We start from the raw sequence: 19,916 nt of genomic DNA, 5'->3' as shown, positions 1-19,916 counted from the left end.
GTGATGGCTTTGTTATGGAAGGTTTGGGAATCGCTTCCTTTTAGGTGGTTGTAGAATTTAAACATCTCTTTTCTCGATTTTGATAACTAGTGGGTATCGGCCTAATTCTGCTCTGCATGCATTATTTTGTGTTTTACGTTGTACACAGAGGAGGATATTTTTGCAGAATTCTGTATGCAGAGTCTCAATTTGGTGTTTGTCCCATTTTGTGAAGTCCTGGTTGGTGAGCGGACCCCAGACCTCACAACCGTAAAGGGCAATGACTGATTCAAGTATTTTTAGCCAGATCCTAATTGGTATGTTGAAATTTATGTTCCTTTTGATGGCATAGAATGCCCCCTTGCCTTGTCTCTCAGATCGTTCACAGCTTTGTGGAAGTTACCTGTGGCACTGATATTTAGGCCAAGGTATGTATAGTTTTTTGTGTGCTCTAGGGCAACAGTGTCTAGATGGAATTTTGTATTTTTGGTCCTGGCGACTGGACCTTTTTTGGAACACCATTATTTTGGTCTTACTGAGATTTACTGTCAGGGCCCAGGTCTGACAGAATCTGTGCAGAAGATCTAGGTGAGCTGTAGGCCCTCCTTGGTTGTTGACAGAAGCACCAGATCATCAGCAAACAGTAGACATTTGACTTCAGATTCTAGCAGGGTGAGGCCGGGTGCTGCAGACTTTTCTAGTGCCCGCGCCAATTCGTTGATACAGTGCCTTGCGAAAGTATTCGGCCCCCTTGAACTTTGCGACCTTTTGCCACATTTCAGGCTTCAAACTTAAAGATATAAAACTGTATTTTTTGTGAAGAATCAACAACAAGTGGGACACAATCATGAAGTGGAACGACATTTATTGGATATTTCAAACTTTTGTAACAAATCAAAAACTGAAAAATTGGGCGTGCAAAATTATTCAGCCCCCTTAAGTTAATACTTTGTAGCGCCACCTTTTGCTGCGATTGCAGCTGTAAGTCGCTTGGGGTATGTCTCTATCAGTTTTGCACATCGAGAGACTGAATTTTTTTCCCATTCCTCCTTGCAAAACAGCTCATGCTCAGTGAGGTTGGATGGAGAGCATTTGTGAACAGCAGTTTTCAGTTCTTTCCACAGATTCTCGATTGGATTCAGGTCTGGACTTTGATTTGGCCATTCTAACACCTGGATATGTTTATTTTTTAACCATTCCATTGTAGATTTTGCTTTATGTTTTGGATAATTGTCTTGTTGGAAGACAAATCTCCGTCCCAGTCTCAGGTCTTTTGCAGACTCCATCAGGTTTTCTTCCAGAATGGTCCTGTATTTGGCTCCATCCATCTTCCCATCAATTTTAACCATCTTCCCTGTCCCTGCTGAAGAAAAGCAGGCCCAAAACACGATGCTGCCACCACCATGTTTGACAGTGGGGATGGTGTGTTCAGGGTGATGAGCTGTGTTGCTTTTACGCCAAACATAACGTTTTGCATTGTTGCCAAAAAGTTCAATTTTGGTTTCATCTGACCAGAGCACCTTCTTCCACATGTTTGGTGTGTCTCCCAGGTGGCTTGTGGCAAACTTTAAACGACACTTTTTATGGATATCTTTAAGAAATGGCTTTCTTCTTGCCACTCTTCCATAAAGGCCAGATTTGTGCAATATACGACTGATTGTTGTCCTATGGACAGAGTCTCCCACCTCAGCTGTAGATCTCTGCAGTTCATCCAGAGTGATCATGGGCCTCTTGGCTGCATCTCTGATCAGTCTTCTCCTTGTATGAGCTGAAAGTTTAGAGGGACGGCAAGGTCTTGGTTGATTTGCAGTGGTCTGATACTCCTTCCATTTCAATATTATCGCTTGCACAGTGCTCCTTGGGATGTTTAAAGCTGCCTGGTGTGTTCCTTGTTCTTCATGATGCTCTCTGCGCTTTTAACGGACCTCTGAGACTATCACAGTGCAGGTGCATTTATACGGAGACTTGATTACACACAGGTGGATTGTATTTATCATCATTAGTCATTTAGGTCAACAGTGGATCATTCAGAGATCCTCACTGAACTTCTGGAGAGAGTTTGCTGCACTGAAAGTAAAGGGGCTGAATAATTTTGCATGCCCAATTTTTCAGTTTTTGATTTGTTAAAAAAGTTTGAAATATCCAATAAATGTCCTTCCACTTCATGATTGTGTCCCACTTGTTGTTGATTCTTCACAAAAAAATACAGTTTTATATCTTTATGTTTGACGCCTGAAATGTGGCAAAAGGTCGCAAAGTTCAAGGGGGCCGAATACTTTCGCAAGGCACTGTATATATATGTTGAAGAGGGTGGGGCTTAAGCTGCATCCCTGTCTCACCCCACGACCCTGTGTGAAGAAATGTGTGTGTTTTTTGCCAATTTTAACCGCACACTTGTTGTTTGTGTACATAGATTTTATAATGTCGTATGTTTTACCCCCATCACCACTTTCCATCAATTTGTATAGCAGACCCTCGTGCCAAATTGAGTCAAAGGCTTTTTTTAAATCAACAAAGCATGAGAAGACTTTGCCTTTGTTTTGGCTTGTTTGGTTGTCAATTAGGGTGTGCAGGGTGAATACATGGTCTGTTGTAAAATGCCAATTTGATATTTGCTCAGTACATTGTTTTCGTTGAGGAATTGTACGAGTCTGCTGTTAATGATAATGCAGAGGATTTTCCCAAGGTTACTGTTGACGCATATTCCACGGTAGTTATTGGGGTCAAATTTGTCTCCACTTTTGTGGATTGGGGTGATCAGTCCTTGGATCCAAATATCGGGGAAGATGCCAGGGCTAAGGATGATGTTAAAGAGTTTTAGTATAGCCAATTGGAATTTGTTGTCTATATATTTGATAATTTCATTAAGGATACCATCAACACCACAGGCCTTTTTGGGTTGGAGAGTTTTTATTTTGTCCTGTAACTCGTTCAAGGTAATTGGAGAATCCAGTGGGTTCTGGTTGTCTTTAATAGTTGATTCTAAGATTTGTAATTGATCATGTATATGTTTTTGCTCTTTATTCTTTGTTATAGAGCCAAAAAGATTGGAGAAGTGGTTTACCCATACATACATCTCCATTTTGGATAGATAATTCTTCGTGTTGTTGTTTGTTTAGTGTTTATGGATTCTTCAATTACATTGAGCTGATTTCTGACGTGCTGTTCCTTCTTTTTCCGTAGTGTATTTCTGTATTGTTTTAATGATTCACCAAGAAGACTGTGATTTTGCTGTGGTCTGATAGGGGTGTCAGTGGGCTGACTGTGAACGTTCTGAGAGACTCTGGGTTGAAGTCAGTGATAAAGTAGTCTACAGTACTACTGCCAAGAGATGAGCTATAGGTGTACCTACCATAGGAGTCCCCTTGAAGCCTACCATTGACTATGTACATACCCAGCATGTGACAGAGCTGCAGGAGTTGAGACCCGTTTTTGTTGGTTATTTTGTCATAGTTGTGCCTAGGGGGGCATATGTGGGAGGGAATGCTGTCACCTGCAGGCAGGTGTTTGTCCCCCTGTGTGCTGATGGTGTCAGGTTCTTGTCCGGTTCTGGCATTTAGGTCGCCACAGACATGTCCCTGGGCCTGGAAATTATTGATTTCCCCCTCCAGGATGGAGAAGCTGTCTTCATTAAAGTATGGGGATTCTAGTGGGGGGATATAGGTCGCACACAGGAGGACATTTTTCTCTGTTAAGTTAATTTCCTTTTGAATTTCTAGCCAAATGTAAAATGTTCCTGTTTTGATTAATTTAATGGAATAAGTTAGGTCTTCTCTATACCAAATTAGCATACCCCCTGAGTCCCTTCACTGTTTCATACCTGGTAGTTTGGTGGATGGGACTACCAGCTCTCTGTAACCTAGAGGGCAACCAGTGGGTCCGTCTCCTCTATACCAGGTTTCTTGCTGGATGACAATGTCTGTATTACCGATTTCTTTGGTGAAGTCCGGGTTCCTGCTCTTTAGGCCAAAGGTGGATGACCTCAGGCCTTGGATATTCCAGGATGATATAGTGAAGGCTCTTTTTGTTTCATAAAGTGTCCAATGTTGTTGGTCGTGGTATGGCCTCAGGCCATATATACACATATACACATATATACACTCTCTCTCTCTCTCTTGCTCTCTCTCTCTCTCTCCTGTCCCTCTCTACTGTCCCTCTATCTCTCTCTCTCTCTCTCTCTCTCTCTCTCTCTCTCCTGTCTCTCTCTCTCTCTCTCTCTCTCTCTCTCTCTCTCTCTCTCTCTCTCTCTCTCTCTCTCTCTCTCTCTATCTCTCTCTCTCTATCTCTCTCTCTCTCTCTCTCTCTCTCTCTCTCTCTCTCTCTCTCTCTCTCTCTCTCTCTCTCTCTCTCTCTCTCTCTCTCTCTCTCTCTCTCTCTCTCTCTCTCTCTCTCTCTCTCTCTCTCTCTCTCTCTCTCTCTCTCTCTCTCTCTCTCTCTCTCTCTCTCTCCTCTCTCTCTCTCTCTCCCCCCTCTCTCTCTCTCTCTCCCTCTCTCTCTCTCCCTCTCTCTCTCTCTCCTGTCCCTCTCTCCTGTCTTAGTTGGATCGGATGTTGTTAACTCCGTTCTCTGACAGATGACATTTTGTTGACATATCGATCTGCTGAAAGGGCTGACTGCAGCACAAGGGCAAAATCACTACATATTTACCTCAGGGCTTGTAAGAAATGAAGTTGTTTATTTTGTGTTATATGTGATCTGAGTGAGATAATTATATGTAGTTAGTAAAGATGATATACCGGTCGTCAACATTTACCACTAAAATAGATAGACCTAGACCTCAATATTACCATGTTTCTAATTATAGTAGTTTTGGGAATGGAGGATTCTTATGCATTACATATGAAGATACCAATGGAAGGAAATCAATTGCCTGTTATTGGTGATACAGCTGTAGAACAAAGCCATATTACTATTCAGGAAGCCTCTCTGAATAAATAGTGATTTCCAGTAGGAGCACCACCCTCTCAGGTCCACAGCTCGGTGATGTCATGTTTAAAGACTAGTCTCAATAGACAGTGGGTCTATATCCTTGGTTTCCTTTAGGAAGCTATAGCATGGTTTTACAGTGGCAACCGACTCGCTCAGCATGAATATAACTACTGTAACCAGGATGGGTCCAGAGGTCCCCTCATTTAGGCCTGTACTGACGACAACCTCCCCCTGTCTCCTCCCCCTGTACGCACTCGCCCCATCTATCACACCATTGATTTTACTGTCCCTCTCCATCACAAGTTCATTGTGTCTGTTTATGTATGTCCTAACCAGGTGATGAAGTGCTGCGTGTGACTGTGTGTGTTCCTGGAAACGTATGTGTCTGTGTTTAGTGTGTTTCGTGTGTTTCGTGTGTTTTGTGTGTTTCGTGTGTTTTGTGTGTGTCGTGTGTTTCGTGTGTTTTGTGTGTTTCGTGTATTTCTTGTGTTTTGTGTGTGTCGTGTGTTTCTTTTGTTTAGTGTGTTTAGTGTATTTTTGTTTATTGTGTTTTGTGTGTTTCGTGTGTTTCTTTTGTTTAGTGTGTTTGTGTATTTCTTGTGTTCTTGTGTTTTGTATTTTTGTGTTTCTTGTGTTTTGTGTGTTTGTGTGTTTCTTGTGTTTTGTGTGTGTCGTGTGTTTAGTGTGTTTGTGTGTTTTGTGTATTTCTTGTGTTTTGTGTGTTGTGTGTTTCTTGTGTTTAGTGTGTTTGTGTATTTCTTGTGTTTTGTGTGTGTCGTGTGTTTAGTGTGTTTAGTGTGTTTAGTGTGTTTCGTGTATTTCTTGTTTTGTGTTGTCGTGTGTTTAGTGTGTTTAGTGTGTTTCGTGTATTTCTTGTGTTTTGTGTGTTTAGTGTGTTTCTTGTGTTTAGTGTGTTTAGTGTATTTCTTGTGTTTTGTGTGTTCGTGTGTTTAGTGTGTTTAGTGTGTTTCGTGTGTTTCTTGTGTTTAGTGTATTTCGTGTGTTTCTTTTGTTTAGTGTGTTTCGTGTGTTTAGTGTGTTTTGTGTGTTTCATGTGTTTCTTGTGTTTAGTGTGTTTTGTGTGTTCGTGTGTTTAGTGTGTTTGTGTGTGTCGTGTGTTTAGTGTGTTTAGTGTGTTTCGTGTGTTTCTTGTGTTTAGTGTGTTTTGTATTTCTTGTGTTTTGTGTTTCGTGTGTTTAGTGTGTTTAGTGTGTTTCGTGTGTTTCTTGTGTTTTGTGTTTTTATTTCTTGTGTTTTGTGTTTCGTGTGTTTTGTGTTTTGTGTGTTTCGTGTGTTTCTTGTGTTTCGTGTGTTTAGTGTGTTTAGTGTGTTTCGTGTGTTTCTTGTGTTTAGTGTGTTTCGTGTGTTTCTTGTGTTTTGTGTGTGTCGTGTGTTTCTTGTGTTTAGTGTTTCGTGTGTTTCTTGTGTTTAGTGTGTTTCGTGTGTTTCTTGTGTTTTGTGTGTTTCGTGTGTTTCTTGTGTTTAGTGTGTTTCGTGTGTTTCTTGTGTTTAGTGTGTTTCGTGTGTTTCTTGTGTTTTGTGTGTTTCGTGTGTTTCTTGTGTTTAGTGTGTTTAGTGTGTTTCTTGTGTTTCGTGTGTGTATTTCTTGTGTTTAGTGTGTTTCGTGTGTTTCTTGTGTTTGTGTTTCGTGTGTTTCTTGTGTTTTGTGTTTCGTGTGTTTCTTGTGTTTAGTGTGTTTCGTGTGTTTCTTGTGTTTAGTGTGTTTCGTGTGTTTCTTGTGTTTCGTGTGTTTCGTGTATTTCTTGTGTTTAGTGTGTTTCGTGTGTTTCTTGTGTTTAGTGTGTTTCGTGTGTTTCTTGTGTTTAGTGTGTTTCGTGTGTTTCTTGTGTTTAGTGTGTTTCGTGTGTTTAGTGTGTTTAGTGTATTTCTTGTGTTTAGTGTGTTTAGTGTGTTTCGTGTATTTCTTGTGTTTTGTGTGTTTAGTGTGTTTCGTGTATTTCTTGTGTTTAGTGTGTTTAGTGTGTTTCGTGTATTTCTTGTGTTTTGTGTGTTTCGTGTGTTTCTTGTGTTTCGTGTGTTTCTTTTGTTTAGTGTGTTTCGTGTATTTCTTGTGTTTTTGTGTGTCGTGTGTTTTGTGTGTTTATTGTGTTTTGTGTGTTTCGTGTGTTTCTTGTGTTTTGTGTGTGTCGTGTGTTTAGTGTGTTTAGTGTGTTTCGTGTGTTTCTTGTGTTTTGTGTGTGTCGTGTGTTTAGTGTGTTTAGTGTGTTTTGTGTATTTCTTGTGTTTTGTGTGTGTCGTGTGTTTCTTGTGTTTAGTGTGTTTCGTGTATTTCTTGTGTTTTGTGTGTGTCGTGTGTTTAGTGTGTTTAGTGTGTTTCGTGTGTTTCTTGTGTTTTGTGTGTGTCGTGTGTTTCTTGTGTTTAGTGTGTTTCGTGTATTTTTGTGTTTTGTGTGTGTCGTGTGTTTAGTGTGTTTAGTGTGTTTCGTGTGTGTGTGTTTAGTGTGTTTAGTGTGTTTCGTGTGTTTCTTGTGTTTCGTGTGTTTTGTGTGTGTCGTGTGTTTCGTGTGTTTTGTGTGTTTCGTGTATTTCTTGTGTTTTGTGTGTTTCGTGTGTTTCGTGTGTTTCGTGTGTTTCGTGTGTTTCGTGTGTTTAGTGTGTTTTGTGTGTTTCGTGTATTTCTTGTGTTTTGTGTGTTTCGTGTGTTTAGTGTGTTTCGTGTGTTTCTTGTGTTTAGTGTGTTTAGTGTGTTTCGTGTGTTTCGTGTGTTTAGTGTGTTTCGTGTATTTCTTGTGTTTTGTGTGTTTAGTGTGTTTTGTTTGTCGTGTGTTTAGTGTGTTTTGTGTGTGTCGTGTGTTTAGTGTGTTTTGTGTGTGTCGTGTGTTTAGTGTGTTTAGTGTGTTTCGTGTGTGTGTATTTCTTGTGTTTTGTGTGTTTCGTGTGTTTCTTGTGTTTAGTGTGTGTGTGTCGTGTGTTTAGTGTGTTTAGTGTGTTTCGTGTGTTTCTTGTGTTTAGTGTGTTTCGTGTGTTTCTTGTGTTTTGTGTGTGTCGTGTGTTTAGTGTGTTTTGTGTGTTTCGTGTGTTTCGTGTGTTTTGTGTGTGTCGTGTGTTTAGTGTGTTTTGTGTGTTCGTGTGTTTTTTGTGTGTCGTGTGTTTAGTGTGTTTAGTGTGTTTCGTGTATTTCTTGTGTTTTGTGTGTGTCGTGTGTTTTGTGTGTGTCGTGTGTTTAGTGTGTTTAGTGTGTTTAGTGTGTTTCGTGTATTTCTTGTGTTTTGTGTGTTTCGTGTGTTTCTTGTGTTTAGTGTGTTTCGTGTATTTCTTGTGTTTTGTGTGTTGTGTTTGTGTGTTTTGTGTGTGTCGTGTGTTTTGTGTTTTGTTTGTGTGTTTAGTGTGTTTTGTGTTTCGTGTGTTTAGTGTGTTTAGTGTGTTTCGTGTGTCGTGTGTTTAGTGTGTTTAGTGTGTTTGTATTTCTTGTGTTTTGTGTGTTTCGTGTGTTTCTTGTGTTTAGTGTGTGTGTATTTCTTGTGTTTTGTGTGTGTGTGTGTTTAGTGTGTTTTGTGTTTCGTGTGTTTAGCGTGTTTAGTGTGTGTGTATTTTGTGTTTGTGTGTTTCGTGTGTTTCTTGTGTTTAGTGTGTTTCGTGTATTTCTTGTGTTTTGTGTGTGTCGTGTGTTTTGTGTGTTTAGTGTGTTTCGTGTGTTTCTTGTGTTTAGTGTGTTTCGTGTGTTTCTTGTGTTTTGTGTGTGTCGTGTGTTTTGTGTGTTTAGTGTGTTTCGTGTGTTTCTTGTGTTTAGTGTGTGTTTCTTGTGTTTTGTGTGTGTCGTGTGTTTTGTGTGTGTCGTGTGTTTTGTGTGTGTCGTGTGTTTAGTGTGTTTAGTGTGTTTCGTGTGTTTCTTGTGTTTTGTGTGTGTCGTGTGTTTTGTGTGTGTCGTGTGTTTTGTGTGTTTCGTGTGTTTTGTGTGTTTAGTGTGTTTCGTGTGTTTCTTGTGTTTTGTGTGTGTCGTGTGTTTTGTGTGTGTCGTGTGTTTAGTGTGTTTAGTGTGTTTCGTGTATTTCTTGTGTTTTGTGTGTGTCGTGTGTTTAGTGTGTTTAGTGTGTTTCGTGTGTTTCTTGTGTTTAGTGTGTTTCGTGTATTTCTTGTGTTTTGTGTTTCGTGTGTTTAGTGTGTTTCGTGTGTTTCTTGTGTTTAGTGTGTTTCGTGTGTTTCTTGTGTTTAGTGTGTTTCGTGTGTTTAGTGTGTTTCTTGTGTTTAGTGTGTTTAGTGTGTTTCGTGTGTTTCGTGTGTTTCTTGTGTTTAGTGTGTTTCGTGTGTTTCTTGTGTTTAGTGTGTTTCGTGTGTTTCTTGTGTTTAGTGTGTTTCGTGTGTTTCTTGTGTTTAGTGTGTTTCGTGTGTTTGCGATGTATTTTAAGGCCTTTAAAACACAGTAAGTGTTCATTTTTACCATGCCACCCTTCCTCTTGTACGTCCCTCTACCCCTCCACCTCTATTCCTTCATCCCTCTCTTCCGCTCTCTCCTCCACCTCTACTGTGGGTGGATAGGATTCCCCAGCCAAGCTGTGACAGATGCAGACGGTTAGTTCTATTGACCCTGCCATTCCCCCACTGTTTATCAGCCTCTGCCTCAGCTACCTCCTCCAACCATCCACACGTCCATTACTCCTCTCCTACTCTCCTCCTCTCCTCCTCTCCCCACATCCATTCACTAGTGCTGCTGAAGCACTAAACCAATGCAGCAGATGATTAACACCTCTCCACCATAGGCCCTCCTCCTCTCCTCCAACTCTCCTGCTCCAGATCAAGAGAGATTGTTTCCCTGTGCCATCATACCTCATGCCTTCTCTGTTGCCTTGTTTGAGTTTCCCTGTTGCCTTTCAATTTGATTTTCACCCCCCCCAAAAGGTTCCTTATATCAGAAGTCCTCTGAATTCAACAAAGACAAGATTGATTTGGGATATCCATGTGAGTTATTGTTTTTATTTATTTATTAATTCCTTTGTTGTTATTTTGTCCAAGACAGACATTATTGGCGGGATATATGCATGAGGTCTTTACAGCATCTGCATAACAATCATCTGACAACCAAACATTCCTCCACTTGTCATATTCACTGTGATGTTTTCACAATTAGCCCCCACAAAAGGGATGTCATGATGAATTTGCATAAAGACCTTATATATACTCCTGTCAAATAAAGTGTCAACCTTATTTCGCATCACTGCCCTGTGACCTGCCATGCCTCACCCTCCCTCTTTCACTCCTCCTAGCCTCCTGTGGTCGCTTCCTCACTTTACCTCTCTGTCTCTCTGCTCTCTCTCATATAACGTGCCTTGGCTGCCTGACTATCTGTTTTCACCCTGTCTGGCCCTCTTACCCTCTTACCCTCTGACCCTAGGCTGGTATTGCTATTTTACCCTGTTGGTGCTCATTGTCTCTAGGCTGCCAGCCTGCCACTGTCTTACGGCAGTCACCAGAGATCACATCTCAGACTGAGACACAGAGTACTACAGAAATATTACACTTCTATGTCTCTCTCTCTCTCTCTCTCTCTCTCTCTCTCTCTCTCTCTCTCTCCCTCTCCCTCTCCCTCTCTCTCTCTCTCTCTCTCTCTCTCTCCCTCTCCTCTCTCTCTCTCTCTCTCTCTCTCTCTCTCCCTCTCTCTCTCTCTCTCTCCCTCTCCCTCTCCTCTCTCTCTCTCTCTCTCTCTCTCTCTCTCTCTCTCTCTCTCTCTCTCTCTCTCTCTCTCTCACCTGTCTCGCTCTTATCTCTCTCTACCCTTCTCTTTCTCATTATTCACCTCTACACAGTGAAATAAGTGTTCAATAATCCCTTTCATTTCCATTTCTTGTATTTTTCTCCCTTTCCGACAATTGCTCTTGTTCAAAGGGATGTATTAATCTAAGTGATACATTTAAATACGCACACTTGGGTTGCTGCCTTTATCATCAAAGCGTGGATAGGAGATGTTCGACGAAGGGGATGTATGTTAAATAACTGCAGGGGAGCTTGGCAGAGGGAGCGCAGTGAAATTACATTTTCTCACTTTTATAATTTGGCTCTGGCTGCTTTGAGTGGAGATTAGTGGCCTAACGTGTGGATCTTAGGAGAATCTGCTGTTTTTAACTTGATGTCTAAGGCCTGCTGGACTTGGGGTGTACTGAGGGCCTCGTAGGGTGAGCTGATTGAGGTTGAAAATTTATTCGTACTGCAATTATCACACAACATCTGGCAGTGGTCTGCAGTGCTATGCATACATTCATTCATACATCTTCAAGCAAAGTAACGTTATCTGGTGTGTTAATCCTAGTGTTCTCATGGCTCAGTGCAGTTATGTCAAATACATAACCTTCCTAACCCTTGATTTTTGATTTTTGTTACCCCTTTTACTCCACAATTTCATGATATATATATATCCAATTGGTAGTTACAGTCTTGTCTCATCACTGCAACTCACAGACTCGGGAAAGGCGACGGTCGAGAGCCTACGAAAAACATGACCGTACCAACCTGCACTGCTTCTTGAAACACTGCTCGCAAGCCAGCCGCACCAATGTGTCGGAAGTCAGCGTGCATGTGCCCTGCCCGCCACAAGGAGTCACTAGAGCCCGATGGGACAAGGGCATCCCGGCCCGACAAACCCTCCCCTAACTCAGACGACGCTAGGCCAATTGTGCACCGGTCGCGGCCGGCTGTGACACAGCCTGGGATCGAACCCGCGTCTGTAACGTCGCCTCTAGCACTGCGATGCAGTGCCTTAAACCTCTGCTCTACTCGGGAGGCACCTAACCCTTGATTTCAATTGTGAATTGGCCACATGAAGCTTAAGTGTTCCCCTTGAAATAGCGTAAGAGCAATTGTTGATTTATCTTCCCGTAGAGAAAGGCTCTGTGAGTTTCCTGTCTGATGTGAGGTCAGAGTGATGGTCAGGACTACTCTTCTCTGGGGCAGGGCTGCGTTCAGCAGATTAAGGTGTTGGCTCACCATCATTACACTGTGTGTGTGTGAGGGTCAGTGGGAAGCACTGCTTTGATCCTGACGCTGATTAGTGCCTTTTAAAACAGAGCTTGTCTGAACAAACGGCCAACTGGCTGAGGAGGATACTAAAACAGAGACAATTCTCAACAGTATACTGCATGATACAATCCTATATGCTATGACAGAAATTAATAGTGCACATAAATATCATAACAAGAAAGAAAACCTACAGCACATTATTTTCATTTACTGTACTTTTCCGTTCTCCCACAAATCTCCTGTAGTCTAAGTACTCCCTCTTGCCCCCTCATCTTTCCTCCCCCATGTGAAATTAGAAGACACAGATTGAGTACCATCTGCATCACTTAAAGACAACAGGATGCAAATGGTCCAACGTTCACACCAGTTTGTAATTTATGGCAGTGGGGCTGGATCTGTGGTTAATACTGCCATCTACTGGTACACCATTGATCAACACCATTTGGAATACATTTTTCAATCATATGAATCCATCAATGGCCCTTTTATCTGAGCCATTGTACAATGATGTTCTCTTTAGACTATAGGTAATGTATCAACTCCAATCTAATGTGTTGAAATCCTTTGTTCCTGTTTTCGCTCAACCTGTCTTTACTTACTCTTTCACTGTCTTTTCTCTCTCTTTCACTGTCTTTACTCTCTCTTTCACTGTCTTTTCTCTCTCTTTCACTGTCTTTACTCTCTCTTTCACTGTCTTTACTCTCTCTTTCACTGTCTTTACTCACTCTTTCACTGTCTTTAGTTACTCTTTCACTGTCTTTACTCTCTCCTCCACTGTCTTTACTCTCTCTTTCACTGTCTTTACTCACTCTTTTACTGTCGTTACTCACTCTTTCACTGTCTTTAGTTACTCTTTCACTGTCTTTACTCTCTCCTCCACTGTCTTTACTCTCTTTCACTGTCTTTACTCTCTCTTTCACTGTCTTTACTCTCTCCTCCACTGTCTTTACTCTCTCTTTCACTGTCTTTACTCACTCTTTCACTGTCGTTACTCACTCTTTCACTGTCTTTAGTTACTCTTGCACTGTCTTTACTCTCTCCTCCACTGTCTTTACTCTCTCTTTCACTGTCTTTACTCTCTCTTTCACTGTCTTTACTCTCTCTTTCACTGTCTTTACTCTCTCCTCCACTGTCTTTACTCTCTCCTCCACTGTCTTTACTTACTCTTTCACTGTCTTTACTCTCTCTTTCACAGTCTTTACTCTCTCTTTCACTGTCTTTACTCTCTCTTTCACTGTCTTTACTCTCTCTTTCACTGTCTTTACTCTCTCTTTCACAGTCTTTACTCTCTCTTTCACTCTTTACTCTCTCTTTCACTGTCTTTACTCACTCTTTCACTGTCTTTACTCTCTCTTTCACTGTCTTTACTCTCTTTCACTGTCTTTACTCTCTCTTTCACTGACTTTACTCACTCTTTCACTGTCTTTACTCTCTCCTCCACTGTCTTTACTCTCTCTTTCACTTTCTTTACTCTCTCTTTCAATGTCTTTACTCTCTCTTTCACTGTCTTTACTCTCTCTTTCACTGTCTTTACTCTCTCTTTCACTGTCTTTACTCTCTCTTTCACTGTCTTTACTCACTCTTTCACTGTCTTTATTCTCTCTTTCAATGTCTTTACTCTCTCTTTTAATGTCTTTACTGACTCTTTCACTGTCTTTACTCTCTCTTTCACTGTCTTTACTCTCTCTTTCACTGTCTTTACTCCCTCTTTCACTGTCTTTACTCTCTCTTTCACTGTCTTTACTCTCTCTTTCACTGTCTTTACTCTCTCTTTCACTGTCTTTACTCTCTCTTTCACTGTCTTTACTCTCTCTTTCAATGTCTTTACTCTCTCTTTCAATGTCTTTACTGACTCTTTCACTGTCTTTACTCTCTCTTTCACTGTCTTTACTCTCTTTCACTGTCTTTACTCTCTCTTTCACTGTCTTTACTCTCTCTTTCACTGACTTTACTCTCTCTTTCATTGTCTTTACTCTCTTTCACTGTCTTTACTCTCTCTTTCATTGTCTTTACTCTCTCTTCCAATGTCTTTAGTTACTCTTTCACTGTCTTTACTCTCTCCTCCACTGTCTTTACTCTCTCTTTCACTGTCTTTACTCTCTCTTTCACTGTCTTTACTCTCTCTTTCACTGTCTTTACTCTCTCCTCCACTGTCTTTACTCTCTCTTTCACTGTCTTTACTCTCTCCTCCACTGTCTTTACTCTCTCTTTCACTGTCTTTACTCTCTCTTTCACTGTCTTTACTCTCTCCTCCACTGTCTTTACTTACTCTTTCACTGTCTTTAGTCTCTCTTTCACAGTCTTTACTCTCTCTTTCACTGTCTTTACTCTCTCTTTCACTGTCTTTACTCTCTCGTTCACTGTCTTTACTCTCTCTTTCACAGTCTTTACTCTCTCTTTCACTCTTTACTCTCTCTTTCACTGTCTTTACTCACTCTTTCACTATCTTTACTCTCTCCTCCACTGTCTTTACTCTCTCTTTCACTTTCTTTACTCTCTCTTTCAATGTCTTTACTCTCTCTTTCACTGTCTTTACTCTCTCTTTCACTGTCTTTACTCTCTCTTTCACTGTCTTTACTCTCTCTTTCACTGACTTTACTCACTCTTTCACTGTCTTTACTCTCTCCTCCACTGTCTTTACTCTCTCTTTCACTTTCTTTACTCTCTCTTTCAATGTCTTTACTCTCTCTTTCACTGTCATTACTCTCTCTGTCACTGTCTTTACTCTCTCTTTCACTGTCTTTACTCTCTCTTTCACTGTCTTTACTCTCTCTTTCACTGTCTTTACTCACTCTTTCAATGTCTTTACTGACTCTGTCACTGTCTTTACTCACTCTTTCGCTGTCTTTACTCTCTCTTTCACTGTCTTTATTCTCTCTTTCAATGTCTTTACTCTCTCTTTTAATGTCTTTACTGACTCTTTCACTGTCTTTCACTGTCTTTCTCTCTTTCACTGTCTTTCACTGTCTTTACTCTCTCTTTCACTGTCTTTACTCTGTCCTCTTTCACTCTCTCTTTCTGTCTTTACTCTCTCTTTCACTGTCTTTACTCTCTCTTTCACTGTCTTTACTCTCTCTTTCACTGTCTTTACTCTCTCTTTCACTGTCTTTATCTTTACTCTCTTTCAATGTCTTTACTGTCTTTACTCTGTCACTGTCTTTACTCACTCTTTCACTGTCTTTACTCTCTCTTTCACTGTCTTTACTCTCTCTTTCATTGTCTTTACTCTCTCTTCCAATGTCTTTAGTTACTCTTTCACTGTCTTTACTCTCTCCTCCACTGTCTTTACTCTCTCTTTCACTGTCTTTACTCTCTCTTTCACTGTCTTTACTCTCTCTTTCACTGTCTTTACTCTCTCCTCCACTGTCTTTACTCTCTCTTTCACTGTCTTTACTCTCTCCTCCACTGTCTTTACTCTCTCTTTCACTGTCTTTACTCTCTCTTTCACTGTCTTTACTCTCTCCTCCACTGTCTTTACTTACTCTTTCACTGTCTTTAGTCTCTCTTTCACAGTCTTTACTCTCTCTTTCACTGTCTTTACTCTCTCTTTCACTGTCTTTACTCTCTCGTTCACTGTCTTTACTCTCTCTTTCACAGTCTTTACTCTCTCTTTCACTCTTTACTCTCTCTTTCACTGTCTTTACTCACTCTTTCACTATCTTTACTCTCTCCTCCACTGTCTTTACTCTCTCTTTCACTTTCTTTACTCTCTCTTTCAATGTCTTTACTCTCTCTTTCACTGTCTTTACTCTCTCTTTCACTGTCTTTACTCTCTCTTTCACTGTCTTTACTCTCTCTTTCACTGACTTTACTCACTCTTTCACTGTCTTTACTCTCTCCTCCACTGTCTTTACTCTCTCTTTCACTTTCTTTACTCTCTCTTTCAATGTCTTTACTCTCTCTTTCACTGTCATTACTCTCTCTGTCACTGTCTTTACTCTCTCTTTCACTGTCTTTACTCTCTCTTTCACTGTCTTTACTCTCTCTTTCACTGTCTTTACTCACTCTTTCAATGTCTTTACTGACTCTGTCACTGTCTTTACTCACTCTTTCGCTGTCTTTACTCTCTCTTTCACTGTCTTTATTCTCTCTTTCAATGTCTTTACTCTCTCTTTTAATGTCTTTACTGACTCTTTCACTGTCTTTACTCTCTCTTTCACTGTCTTTACTCTCTCTTTCACTGTCTTTACTCCCTCTTTCACTGTCTTTACTCTCTCTTTCACTGTCTTTACTCTCTCTTTCACTGTCTTTACTCTCTCTTTCACTGTCTTTACTCTCTCTTTCACTGTCTTTAGTCTCTCTTTCACAGTCTTTACTCTCTCTTTCACTGTCTTTACTCTCTCTTTCACTTTCTTTACTCTCTCTTTCACTGTCTTTACTCTCTCTTTCACAGTCTTTACTCTCTCTTTCACTCTTTACTCTCTCTTTCACTGTCTTTACTCACTCTTTCACTATCTTTACTCTCTCCTCCACTGTCTTTACTCTCTCTTTCACTTTCTTTACTCTCTCTTTCAATGTCTTTACTCTCTCTTTCACTGTCTTTACTCTCTCTTTCACTGTCTTTACTCTCTCTTTCACTGTCTTTACTCTCTCTTTCACTGACTTTACTCTCTCTTTCACTGTCTTTACTCTCTCTTTCACTGACTTTACTCTCTCTTTCATTGTCTTTACTCTCTCTTCCAATGTCTTTACTCTCTCTTTCACTGTCTTTACTCACTCTTTCACTGTCGTTACTCACTCTTTCACTGTATTTAGTTACTCTTTCACTGTCTTTACTCTCTCCTCCACTGTCTTTACTCTCTCTTTCACTGTCTTTACTCTCTCTTTCACTGTCTTTACTCTCTCTTTCACTGTCTTTACTCTCTCCTCCACTGTCTTTACTCTCTCTTTCACTGTCTTTACTCTCTCCTCCACTGTCTTTACTCTCTCTTTCACTGTCTTTACTCTCTCTTTCACTGTCTTTACTCTCTCCTCCACTGTCTTTACTTACTCTTTCACTGTCTTTAGTCTCTCTTTCACAGTCTTTACTCTCTCTTTCACTGTCTTTACTCTCTCTTTCACTGTCTTTACTCTCTCGTTCACTGTCTTTACTCTCTCTTTCAGTCTTTACTCTCTCTTTCACTTTACTCTCTCTTTCACTGTCTTTACTCACTCTTTCACTATCTTTACTCTCTCCTCCACTGTCTTTACTTTCACTTTCTTTACTCTCTCTTTCAATGTCTTTACTCTCTCTTTCACTGTCTTTACTCTCTCTTTCACTGTCTTTACTCTCTCTTTCACTGTCTTTACTCTCTCTTTCACTGACTTTACTCACTCTTTCACTGTCTTTACTCTCTCCTCCACTGTCTTTACTCTCTCTTTCACTTTCTTTACTCTCTCTTTCAATGTCTTTACTCTCTCTTTCACTGTCTTTACTCTCTCTTTCACTGTCTTTACTCTCTCTTTCACTGTCTTTACTCTCTCTTTCACTGTCTTTACTCACTCTTTCAATGTCTTTACTGACTCTGTCACTGTCTTTACTCACTCTTTCGCTGTCTTTACTCTCTCTTTCACTGTCTTTATTCTCTCTTTCAATGTCTTTACTCTCTCTTTCACTGTCTTTACTCCCTCTTTCACTGTCTTTACTCTCTCTTTCACTGTCTTTACTCTCTCTTTCACTGTCTTTACTCTCTCTTTCACTTTCTTTACTCTCTCTTTCACTGTCTTTACTCTCTCTTTCACTGTCTTTACTCTCTCTTTCACTGTCTTTACTCTCTCTTTCACTTTCTTTACTCTCTCTTTCACTGTCTTTACTCTCTCTTTCACTGTCTTTACTCTCTCTTTCACTGTCTTTACTCTCTCTTTCACTGTCTTTACTCACTCTTTCACTGTCTTTACTCTCTCCTCCACTGTCTTTACTCTCTCTTTCACTTTCTTTACTCTCTCTTTCAATGTCTTTACTCTCTCTTTCACTGTCTTTACTCTCTCTTTCACTGTCTTTACTCTCTCTTTCACTGACTTTACTCACTCTTTCACTGTCTTTACTCTCTCCTCCACTGTCTTTACTCTCTCTTTCACTTTCTTTACTCTCTCTTTCAATGTCTTTACTCTCTCTTTCACTGTCATTACTCTCTCTTTCACTGTCTTTACTCTCTCTTTCACTGTCTTTACTCTCTCTTTCACTGTCTTTACTCTCTCTTTCACTGTCTTTACTCACTCTTTGAATGTCTTTACTGACTCTGTCACTGTCTTTACTCACTCTTTCACTGTCTTTACTCTCTCTTTCACTGTCTTTATTCTCTCTTTCACTGTCTTTACTCTCTCTTTCACAGTCTTTACTCTCTCTTTCACTTTCTTTACTCTCTCTTTCACTGTCTTTACTCTCTCTTTCACTCTCTTTACTCTCTCCTCCACTGTCTTTACACTCTCTTTCACTGACTTTACTCTCTCTTTCAATGTCATTACTCTCTCTTTCACTGTCTTTACTCTCTCTTTCACTGACCTTACTCACTCTTTCACTGTCTTTACTCTCTCCTCCACTGTCTTTACTCTCTCTTTCACTGTCTTTACTCACTCTTTCACTATCTTTACTCTTTCCTTCCCCGTCTTTACTCTCTCTTTCACTTTCTTTACTCTCTCTTTCAATGTCTTTACTCTCTCTTTCACTGTCTTTACTCTCTCTTTCACTGTCTTTACTCTCTCTTTCACTGTCTTTACTCTCTCTTTCACTGTCTTTACTCTCTCTTTCACTGACTTTACTCACTCTTTCACTGTCTTTACTCTCTCCTCCACTGTCTTTACTCTCTTTCACTTTCACTCTCTTTCAATGTCTTTACTCTCTCTTTCACTGTCATTACTCTCTCTTTCACTGTCTTTACTCTCTCTTTCACTGTCTTTACTCTCTCTTTCACTGTCTTTACTCTCTCTTTTACTGTCTTTACTCACTCTTTCAATGTCTTTACTGACTCTGTCACTGTCTTTACTCACTCTTTCACTGTCTTTACTCTCTCTTTCACTGTCTTTACTCTCTCTTTCACTGTCTTTATTCTCTCTTTCAATGTCTTTACTCTCTCTTTCAATGTCTTTACTGACTCTTTCACTGTCTTTACTCTCTCTTTCACTGTCTTTACTCTCTCTTTCACTGTCTTTACTCTCTCTTTCACTGTCTTTACTCTCTCTTTCACTGTCTTTACTCACTTTTTCACTGTCTTTACTCTCTCTTTCAATGTCTTTACTGACTCTTTCACTGTCTTTACTCTCTCTTTCACTGTCTTTACTCACTCTTTCAGTGTCTTTACTCTCTCTTTCAATGTCTTTACTGACTCTTTCACTGTCTTTACTCTCTCTTTCACTGTCTTTACTCACTCTTTCAGTGTCTTTACTCTCTCTTTCACTGTCTTTACTCTCTCTTTCACTGTCTTTACTCTCTCTTTCAATGTCTTTACTCTCTCTTTCAATGTCTTTACTGACTCTGTCATTGTCTTTACTCTCTCTTTCACTGTCTTTACTCTCTTTCACTGTCTTTACTCTGTCTTTCACTGTCTTTACTCTCTCTTTCACTGACTTTACTCTCTCTTTCATTGTCTTTACTCTCTCTTTCAATGTCTTTACTGACTCTGTCACTGTCTTTACTCACTCTTTCACTGTCTTTACTCTCTCTTTCACTGCTCTCTCTCTCTCTCTCTCTCTCTCTCTCTCTCTCTCTCTCTCTCTCTCTCTCTCTCTCTCTCTCTCCTCTCCTCCACTGTCTTTCTCCCTCTCTGTCTCACTCTCACACTCCCCCTCCCACACACACTTTGCCAGTGGCGTTTAGACACCTGTAAAGAAGGCTCTATATTTCACTTGTCAGTTTCTTGACAGTGAAGGCCATTCTTCACAATTATCAACATAAGGCCTTGACACTGTTTCACTGTTTCCATCCATCTATAACTGTTCCACTTTAATTAGGGTCATTACAGCCTGGGTTCTACACGCAGCCACTAGAATGAACAGAGCCAAACTAGGCCTTAAAATCACTCATTCTCCAGCTGAAAACAGAAGAAGAAACGATCTGGGAGGGA

At 40.4% G+C, this 19,916-nt stretch overlaps 1 protein-coding gene across 4 annotated transcripts in view; it reads left to right on the top strand.

The window, feature by feature from the left end:
• Window positions 1-19,916, top strand: part of LOC118372846 (netrin receptor UNC5C-like) — a 343,833-nt gene that overhangs the window by 265,979 nt on the left and 57,938 nt on the right. For 2 of the 4 annotated variants that reach the window (XM_052458143.1, XM_052458142.1), the window contains one exon: window positions 9,766-9,825. The exons of the other annotated variants lie outside the window; for them this stretch is intronic. In XM_052458143.1, coding sequence (XP_052314103.1) covers window positions 9,766-9,825 — 60 coding nt within the window. The remainder of the gene's footprint in view (window positions 1-9,765; window positions 9,826-19,916) is intronic. 4 annotated transcript variants of the gene reach the window in all.

This window comes from Oncorhynchus keta, chromosome 12 (assembly GCF_023373465.1).
Source record: "Oncorhynchus keta strain PuntledgeMale-10-30-2019 chromosome 12, Oket_V2, whole genome shotgun sequence".
NCBI lineage: Eukaryota > Metazoa > Chordata > Actinopteri > Salmoniformes > Salmonidae > Oncorhynchus > Oncorhynchus keta.
The sequence above is the reverse complement of the archived record's forward strand: the minus strand, read 5'-3'. Positions and strand labels throughout refer to the sequence as shown.